Source organism: Caenorhabditis remanei, chromosome V (assembly GCF_010183535.1).
Source record: "Caenorhabditis remanei strain PX506 chromosome V, whole genome shotgun sequence".
Lineage (NCBI taxonomy): Eukaryota > Metazoa > Nematoda > Chromadorea > Rhabditida > Rhabditidae > Caenorhabditis > Caenorhabditis remanei.
Window position 1 is genome coordinate 16,695,897 of NC_071332.1, and position 10,277 is coordinate 16,706,173.

Consider the following 10,277-nt stretch of genomic DNA (forward strand, 5'->3'; position numbering starts at 1 on the left):
TCTTTTTTCGGAAATGAGATTCGCAGACTTAGTATTCCCAGGATGATATCTTGTCCACTATTTCTTTCCCCACTTCTATTTATTAGTTCAGTCAGCACATGCATACGTATGATTCCCCCGGAAGATGTTTATATCAGTACTACCGCTCATATACTACCTGTTTCTACTCCAATAACAACAACACGCACTTCGACAACGTCTTCCTCCCCAGGACAAGCACCTGAAATTGCAACCACTTCAATACCATCTGTCGGGAACTCAGTCACGCCGACGCCTGCAACGCCTTCCACTGCAGCTTCTGTTACCACCCCGGCTACAACAATGATGACTACCACATCCGCTGAAGGTTACGTAATTTGTTGTATCAGTTGCATGCAGACGATTAGTCTCAAAATTGAATTACAGTATGCGACAAATGCGACGTCAACAAAATCGCACCGGACTTGGAGGATCCTGTAAACACTTACTTTACATTTGAGTGGGTCTCAATTTTTTGTTTGCAAAGTTATTTTTTTCTCCAGTGTCGACAAACCAGCGACGGGATGTCAAATGGTTTTCCAAGTACATTGCATGAGATCAGATACGATGATTTGTGAAAATATTAATATTTTTGTGAGAGATACCTGTCAGAAGATTAATTTAAAATATGGAATTTCAGGGAACGAATCCCACAGGAAACAGAGGAATAGCCACGGGGGTCACATTGAACTCAGTGTCATCGACATTGACCTGTGAAGCAGATGGTTCCTGGTCTGCAAGAGATGGAGATGTGTAAGTCGATCACAAGGTTTCAGAAATCTGTGTAGTTTTCAGAACGATGATTTCAAAAATTGTCTGTACATTCCAGGGATGTGTGCAACCTTAAAAATAGTCAATACTTTATTCAAGATAGAGTTTATATGACCTCAATAAACACATTATTAAACATTTTACAACGCAAAAGTTATCTATGATTTTAAATTCAATGTATTGTCGACCTCACAATAAAAATCAGGCCTTCATTTATTCGTTTTCTTTTTCTCCGCACCAGTCGTTTGGCCACACCTCTATACTGTGAGGACATTAGGAAACAAATCAAGCAATGGGTAACCGAATTGACAATGAGAAGGGTATACGAAAATGCATCCAGTTCTTGATAAACTTCTCTAGAAAAAAGAGTGTTCCGAGTTTTATAGATTACTGTAGCTTACTGTTCTTTATAATATTGAACATAGAAATAGTCAGTAATATAATAAGCTCCGTAAGTGATTTCCGAGAGGAACACACTGATAGTCATTACTAGAACCAGCCAGAATGTGTTAGATGATCTGCAACAAGGAGATATTTAAATTGAAATAATAACAAAAATCTTACGCGTCACTTCTCAACTTCTTCCTCCTTTCCTTCGCTTTACTAACTGCTACCAATAATATAATAGCCACGGCAAAGTAGGTACAGCTGATAAGCATTGCCATAAAACCATCAATTGCTAGATATTTTCTCTCCCATTTTTCCACTGCAACCATTCGATATGGAACGTAAGGAGGTATCTTAGAATCGTACTCACAGCTGGAATACCTTATCGAATATTGAACATTTTGCTGTATGAAACCTACTATTTTACTTTCTCAAATTTTTTATTATAAAAGTAGTAAGAGCTCCAGGTAGCCCAACAAACACTTATTAGCAGCATGACCATTGTCCCAAATTTTGGTTTTAACATCTTTGCAATCAAATTATTCAACGGAAACAAAACGGAAATTGCTCTAATTACTGCTATAAATAATGCAAAAAACGCAGAGCATCTTCGACTCATTATTTGTATTGATTTGGATAGCAAGTTGATAATAAGATGCGAATACATCACACCACCCCAGCATCCTTCTATTTTATAGATTATATTCCACATCATTACAACTTGAGTAACATTTCCTAATGATTGAAATATATCACATAGACTAATTCCAATCATAATGATGTAAACTAATTGGGTCCTTAGTTCCTTGCGAGTAAGAACTATCATATGAAAGATATTTACGAAAAAAGCAATAAAAGATGAAATGTCATAGATAAATTTAAAAGTCTCAACATATCCATCGAAAACTGTGTTGTCTTTTTGAAACTCATCAGTTATATAATCGTAACCCGGGTCGAAATAATAGTCTTTCCAGAATGGTTCAGTAGTGGTCTCCACGCTTCCAAACTCATAATGATCTTGATAAATATAGTAGTCTTTGGGCACTACGGGAGTAGTAGTTTTAGGTTTTTTGGTATTTGGGTCGGGGTAGTCAATTGGATTCGGAAGCTTTTTACGGCCTAGTTTCAACATGTTGAAAAACGGAGGCTGGAAATGAATGAAATAGAAAGAAAAAAACTCAAAAAACTAAAAAAGTTGTCACAAGTTTTACAATAATTATAGATTTTAAGAAGAAGTAAGGTACACTTAACATGATGTTTATCGAAATAGAAATTTTTCAAAGCAGCATCAAAGATTATTCTGAATGGGCATTTACTAGTCTGCTTTCACTTTTTTTTTGATTTCTGGCCATTTTTAAATATTACACACTACTCTTTGTGTTGCGGGATTAATATTAACTCGCAACTTGAGTCATAACTCCTGAGCCACCGGTCTCACAGCAGATTCACTATAATCTGCATAAGAAACAAATAAGATGGGCCAGCAAAACGCGTGTTCCGTGACCTTTCACTTGTTTCCCAAGTTCTCTCTCACTTTTTGAGGTGGTTTGGGCTCACCAACCCTACAAAAATCCTCAACAATTCTACACTCTCTGCGTTCGACTGTCTACCGATGGTGATGCTTGACACCGTGGGTCGGATGATCTTGTCTATTTGCGGGAGCTGACAGCAACCGCTCAGGACTGGCGTCAATGGACCTCTCGATTAGTCATGTTAATAGAGTTGTTGTTGCTCTCGCACTTTAAATGTAACATGAGCTCACCGTCCTTCCAACGTGTCACGACACTTATACATTAGCTGTGACTGAGGATGAACATATAGATTTTTCCACTGTTAACATTTTCATTGCATGATTAGAGACATACAGAGCAGATAACAGAGATAAATATCATCAGTTCCTTAACCAAACTGTCTCGTTATTCATTCAGTGCATACTTTCAGGAAATTTCTGGTGAAACTCTCACATCAGGAGTTATTCTTCGTTTTTGCAAACTGAAAATTTTACAATAAAAAATCAGTTCAATTGTACGGCTTTCACTCACAATGTCATCTTTTTTGAAGCATACTCTCTGAATGGAGGAAAAAATAAAAAGAGTGAGATAATATTGATTGATGAATGAGCAGTAAACAGTACTAGACATATCGAACCAACAAATTGTGCATATCGAAATTCCAAAACGATAAATGCCACGACTAGAGAAACTGGAGATACGCAAAGAATAGTAGTTGTGGCTTGTACAATTAAACTTCTTATCGCATCTTGGTGCTTTTTGAATGTTCCAGAAGATATTTGCAGTTTCAGTACACGCATTAGTCGGAAAATGTCCATAATAATGAGAGCTAGCAAGGAGCAAACAAGAGATAAAAACGTAATAACAATTGCTACAATAAAAAAATATGTACTATTTTTTATATACAAATCAAAGTGTGGTAACTTTTGAAAATTGGGCAGATATTCAGGGTAGAACTGAAAATTTAAAGGTAATTAACCTACTATAACTTATCAAACCTCCGCAATATAACTAAATTGCTCATCTTTCTGCTCGTAAACAACATTGACACAGACAGTAACGAGTAGAGGAGTAATCAAACAACAAAAGTAAAAATAAAATAACAGAAAATTTGGTACAATATGTGTTTTTAATATGATAGCAATGGCTTGATGTTTCTTAATGAAGCTCAACGTCAGGGATTCGAACTGTAGTGACACAATGCTGGATGCGATTATCTGTGAATCAGAAATTAATTTAAATATATCAGTTTGACGGAAACTTACAACATTATAGTGTAATGAGACCCCAAACCACTCAGTAAGGATACCAACAGCGTGTCCTGCTAAAAATGGGAAAAGTGGAACACATTGCATTAGAAATGTGAAATCAATGTCAGTTAGAAAACACATACATAGATATGCCAGTAAATAAAATCGAAAAGTTCCCAGTTTTTCACATTGAAAAATAAGCAAGTAAATGCCAAGGGAGTTCAGAAAAATTGAGATGATTCCAGTAACATGATAACATGAAACAATCCAATAAGGTTCGGAAAAGTCTATGTTATATTGCATGTTGGGGAGTAAAAGTGACTGGACGGCTGATAATCATAGCTCGAAATTTAGTACGTTGTGAGACAAAGACAGGTGCAATATCATTAAAAGAGCTATTTCTGATAATTGCGGAAGTGAAAACGTATGAACTATTACCTTAAGTCATAACTCCAGAACCAGAAGTCTCAAAGCAGATTCAGAATATTCGGCATGAGAAATGAATAGAATGGCCCTCAACAACACTTTTTGAAATGGTTTGGGTTTACCAACCCTATAAACCTCCTCAACAATTCTACACTCTCTGCGTTCAACTGTCTACCGATCATGATACTTAACACCGTCGGTCGGAGGATCTTGTTCACTACTTGCGGGAGCTGACAGCAACCGCTGAGGACTGGCGCCAATGGACCTCTCGATTAATCTTGTTAATAAAGTTGTTTTAAAATTTCACGTCACTTGGACTCCCCGTCCCTCTAACGTCTCACGCTTATACAGTAGCGAGCATAAGTGAGGGCAGATTCATACTTTCTTGTGTATCTCTGCTGAATCATGTCCATTTTGCAAAAACTTTTTTTTGGCAGATAACTAAAACATTCAGAAATACGAAAATAAGTTTTTTGAGAAAATCAACACTTTTAATTTTATCGATAATCGATTTTTCCTGACCGTGAAAGATGTACCAAAAGACGTGTTTTGAGTTTTTCTACAAAGCACTATCAAAAAATTACATTTTTAGAAAAAAAAATTTTTCAATTTTTTTCAGTCAAAAATTTTGTATATCCCATTTTTTTTCACAATTTCCGATATTTTCTGACTATAAAACGAACAAAAAACACAAACATGTGTTTTATTATCTGCGATAAAGCATTTTGCATGCAAATTTTAAAAGTATGTTGGTTTTATAGCCAGAAAATATCGGAAATTGTGAAAAAAATGAGATAACATTTTCATTGCATGATTAGAGACATACAGAGCAGATAACAGAGATAAATATCATAAGTTTCTTGATCAAACTGTCTCGTTATTCAATCAGTGCATACTTTCAAAAAAGAGCAGCTGAACCTCTCTTCAGTTGTTATTTTCGCTCTTCAGTTGTTATTTTTCGCTTTTGCATACTGAAAATTATACAAACAAATCATTAATTCAATAGCAGTGTTTTCACTCACATTGTTATCTTTTTTGAAGCATACTCTCTGAATGGAGGAAAAAATATAAAGAGTGAGGTGATGTTGATAGATGAATGAGCAGTAAACACTACTTTAAAAATGGAACCAACAAATTGCGCATATCGAAATTCCTATAGTGTACTGAGACTCCAAACCACTCATATAAGATACCAACAACGTATCCTGCTACAAATGGAAATAGTGGAACAAGTTGCATTAGAAATGTGTGATGTATGTCAGTTAGAAAACACATACTTAGATATGCCAGTAGATAGAATCGAAAAGTTCCCAGTTTTTTACATTGAAAAATAAGTAAGTAAATGCCAAGGGAGTTCAGAAAAAATGAGATGATTCCAATAACATGATAACATGAAACAATCCAATAAGGTTCAGAGAAGTCTATGTTATATTGCATTTTGGGCATATTCACTATAATCTGAATAAGAAATACATAGTATGAGTCTTAACAACTGCAAGACACGTGTCCCGTGACCTTCCATTCTGATATCATCACTATTCTGGACGTGCTCCAAACCCAACCTGATGATCTTACGGTAACTATCTACCCTACATTTTCCGTGCATTTAATAAAGAGGAAATCGTCAGAATGTCGTCGTCTCTTAATCATTCTTATGTTTTTCACTGCTTGGGGAAGCTGAGAGCAACCACCCATGACCAGCGGCTTCATTGGAAGGGAGACTCAACTACTGGTGCCTATGGATCTCTCGATTAGTCATGTTAATAAAGTTGTTGTTGTTCTCTTCCTTTTTGCTCTTCTGGCACTGTTGAGAGGGCAATGAAGGTAGCGGTCGGAGACTGACTGCCTCTCAGAAGAAATATAAAATCGTCCCAAAATAAAGTGTGTGCGGCATGTTTATAAGATAAACGATGTTAGAAAGAACACAAAAAGTATCAGTGACCCGTTTATTAAACCTTCTTCTCGGAAATATCCTCGAAGAATAACCAAAATAGAGAAAGGGTGATAAAAAAGAGAATAAAAGAGAGCGACGTGTCCAGAGGAGATGTTGAGTCGACGAAAGGCAGGAAGACAAACGCGGCGGGACTGAAAGGCGGGAAAAAGAGACAAAAAGTCCCAAAAACCGGAAGTAGAAGAATTAGCCTAGACTCTCAAACTCGCGCTAGATGCTGATGGCACGGAAAAATATAGTGCTAACATCAGATCTCCTCAACAACTCTCTCAGTGCGAAGACGGTCGGTAAAACGACCGTCGTCGGCGGGAAACACGAACGAACTGAATTACTCTGGCTTAAAACGGCTAACATGAGCAATAACACGCGACGCGACCGCTCGCGAGTGACGACATACGCGTCTACTGCGAGAGAGCGTTACGGAAGAGAGAGTGTTGGGTTTATTGGAGCGCATTAGCTGAATTTGGAGTTTTAGAGAGGGAATTTGAATTATAATTATTTATAATAATTTAGAATAATTAAATATAAACCAGATAACTGGAAATAACGATGATAATTGTAACATTGTTAATAAACAGATTGAATAAAAGGTAATTAAAGGCTCCGATGGTCCTAGTTTTGTGGGCAAAACCAGAGGGGACCGTCGGATTGCCTTTGGTAGCCAAGTAAGGGGGTAACCAAAGGGGGAACCTTGGCTACAGGCACCACTCTAAGTGTGACACAGGCTCACCGTCACTCTAACGTGATCCAAACTGTTAGATAAGTTTACACATTTCATATTACTTGAATTAATGACACATATTTTCACTCATAGTCTAAAGTTTAGTTGGTCTTATAAACTGAACAGGTGATTTTCCTCACCAGGCATTGAAACAGATTTAAAATTAGACTCAAAAAGGGCTCCGGGACATTTCGACGCATTTGTTACTTTGATGACATCACGTTTACTTTTATTTTCAGTGGTATTTTGTGGAGAAACGGGGTGCAGTATTTTCAATAGTAACTTTGTCTTATAAAAATTTTAACTAGAACATTTAAAAAAAAGTTTATTACATGAAAATTTTAACATCCAGAGAAAAGAACAGAGATAAATATCACTAGATTTTTAACAGATTTTCTCGTTATTCTAGGAGGAAATACTTTCAAAAACCAGTTCATGAACTTCTCACAACAGTTGTTATCTTTCGCTTTTGCATACTGAAAATTATACAAACAAATCATTAATTCAATAGCAGTGTTTTCACTCACATTGTTATCTTTTTTGAAGCATACTCTCTGAATGGAGGAAAAAATATAAAGAGTGAGGTGATGTTGATAGATGAATGAGCAGTAAACACTACTTTAAAAATGGAACCAACAAATTGCGCATATCGAAATTCCTATAGTGTACTGAGACTCCAAACCACTCATATAAGATACCAACAACGTATCCTGCTACAAATGGAAATAGTGGAACAAGTTGCATTAGAAATGTGTGATGTATGTCAGTTAGAAAACACATACTTAGATATGCCAGTAGATAGAATCGAAAAGTTCCCAGTTTTTTACATTGAAAAATAAGTAAGTAAATGCCAAGGGAGTTCAGAAAAAATGAGATGATTCCAATAACATGATAACATGAAACAATCCAATAAGGTTCAGAGAAGTCTATGTTATATTGCATTTTGGGCATATTCACTATAATCTGAATAAGAAATACATAGTATGAGTCTTAACAACTGCAAGACACGTGTCCCGTGACCTTCCATTCTGATATCATCACTATTCTGGACGTGCTCCAAACCCAACCTGATGATCTTACGGTAACTATCTACCCTACATTTTCCGTGCATTTAATAAAGAGGAAATCGTCAGAATGTCGTCGTCTCTTAATCATTCTTATGTTTTTCACTGCTTGGGGAAGCTGAGAGCAACCACCCATGACCAGCGGCTTCATTGGAAGGGAGACTCAACTACTGGTGCCTATGGATCTCTCGATTAGTCATGTTAATAAAGTTGTTGTTGTTCTCTTCCTTTTTGCTCTTCTGGCACTGTTGAGAGGGCAATGAAGGTAGCGGTCGGAGACTGACTGCCTCTCAGAAGAAATATAAAATCGTCCCAAAATAAAGTGTGTGCGGCATGTTTATAAGATAAACGATGTTAGAAAGAACACAAAAAGTATCAGTGACCCGTTTATTAAACCTTCTTCTCGGAAATATCCTCGAAGAATAACCAAAATAGAGAAAGGGTGATAAAAAAGAGAATAAAAGAGAGCGACGTGTCCAGAGGAGATGTTGAGTCGACGAAAGGCAGGAAGACAAACGCGGCGGGACTGAAAGGCGGGAAAAAGAGACAAAAAGTCCCAAAAACCGGAAGTAGAAGAATTAGCCTAGACTCTCAAACTCGCGCTAGATGCTGATGGCACGGAAAAATATAGTGCTAACATCAGATCTCCTCAACAACTCTCTCAGTGCGAAGACGGTCGGTAAAACGACCGTCGTCGGCGGGAAACACGAACGAACTGAATTACTCTGGCTTAAAACGGCTAACATGAGCAATAACACGCGACGCGACCGCTCGCGAGTGACGACATACGCGTCTACTGCGAGAGAGCGTTACGGAAGAGAGAGTGTTGGGTTTATTGGAGCGCATTAGCTGAATTTGGAGTTTTAGAGAGGGAATTTGAATTATAATTATTTATAATAATTTAGAATAATTAAATATAAACCAGATAACTGGAAATAACGATGATAATTGTAACATTGTTAATAAACAGATTGAATAAAAGGTAATTAAAGGCTCCGATGGTCCTAGTTTTGTGGGCAAAACCAGAGGGGACCGTCGGATTGCCTTTGGTAGCCAAGTAAGGGGGTAACCAAAGGGGGAACCTTGGCTACAGGCACCACTCTAAGTGTGACACAGGCTCACCGTCACTCTAACGTGATCCAAACTGTTAGATAAGTTTACACATTTCATATTACTTGAATTAATGACACATATTTTCACTCATAGTCTAAAGTTTAGTTGGTCTTATAAACTGAACAGGTGATTTTCCTCACCAGGCATTGAAACAGATTTAAAATTAGACTCAAAAAGGGCTCCGGGACATTTCGACGCATTTGTTACTTTGATGACATCACGTTTACTTTTATTTTCAGTGGTATTTTGTGGAGAAACGGGGTGCAGTATTTTCAATAGTAACTTTGTCTTATAAAAATTTTAACTAGAACATTTAAAAAAAAGTTTATTACATGAAAATTTTAACATCCAGAGAAAAGAACAGAGATAAATATCACTAGATTTTTAACAGATTTTCTCGTTATTCTAGGAGGAAATACTTTCAAAAACCAGTTCATGAACTTCTCACAACAGTTGTTATCTTTCGCTTTCGCAGACTGAAAATTTACAAACAAAACATAATTTCAATAGTAGTGTTTTCACTCACAATGTCATCTTTTTTGAAGCATACTCTCTGAATGGAGGAAAAAATATAAAGAGTGAGATAATATTGATTGATGAATGAGCAGTAAACAGTACTATACAAATCGAACCAACAAATTGTGCATATCGAAATTCCAAAACGATAAAGACCACGACTAGAGATACTGGAGATACGCAAAAAATAGTAGTTGTGATTTGTACAATTAAACTTCTTATCGCATCTTCATGTTTTTTAAATGTTCCAGGAGATATTTGCAGTTTCAGTACACGCATTAGTCGGAAAATGTCCAAAATAAAGAGAGCTAGCATAGAGCATGCAACGGATAAAAACATACATATAATTGCTGCAATAAAAACATATGTATTGTTTTTAAAATACAATTCGAAGTGTGGTAACTGTTGAAAACTGGGCAAATATTCAGGGTAGAACTGAAAACGTATTGGTAATAAATCTACTATCACTTGTCAAACCTCCGCAATGTATCTCAATTGCTCTTCTTTCTGTACGTGAAAAGCATTGAAACAGCAAATAACGAGTAAAGG

The 10,277-nt window shown here is 36.6% G+C and overlaps 2 protein-coding genes across 2 annotated transcripts; one reads left to right on the forward strand and one right to left on the reverse strand.

Moving 5' to 3' along the window:
- Window positions 1-108: 108 nt before the first annotated feature.
- Window positions 109-865, forward strand: GCK72_020632 (uncharacterized protein; the record flags this gene model as incomplete). Its single annotated transcript, XM_053733696.1, has 5 exons — window positions 109-346; window positions 406-478; window positions 522-612; window positions 659-771; window positions 814-865. The coding sequence occupies 5 exons, from the start codon at window positions 109-111 to the stop codon at window positions 863-865; spliced, it is 567 nt and encodes a 188-aa protein (XP_053582609.1).
- On the reverse strand, window positions 655-4,042 carry GCK72_020633 (uncharacterized protein; the record flags this gene model as incomplete). The annotated part of the gene is made up of 7 exons (XM_053733697.1): window positions 655-752; window positions 1,045-1,145; window positions 1,191-1,307; window positions 1,354-1,548; window positions 1,842-2,323; window positions 3,686-3,904; window positions 3,953-4,042. The coding sequence occupies 7 exons, from the start codon at window positions 4,040-4,042 to the stop codon at window positions 655-657; spliced, it is 1,302 nt and encodes a 433-aa protein (XP_053582610.1).
- Between the last annotated feature and the right edge of the window lie 6,235 nt (window positions 4,043-10,277).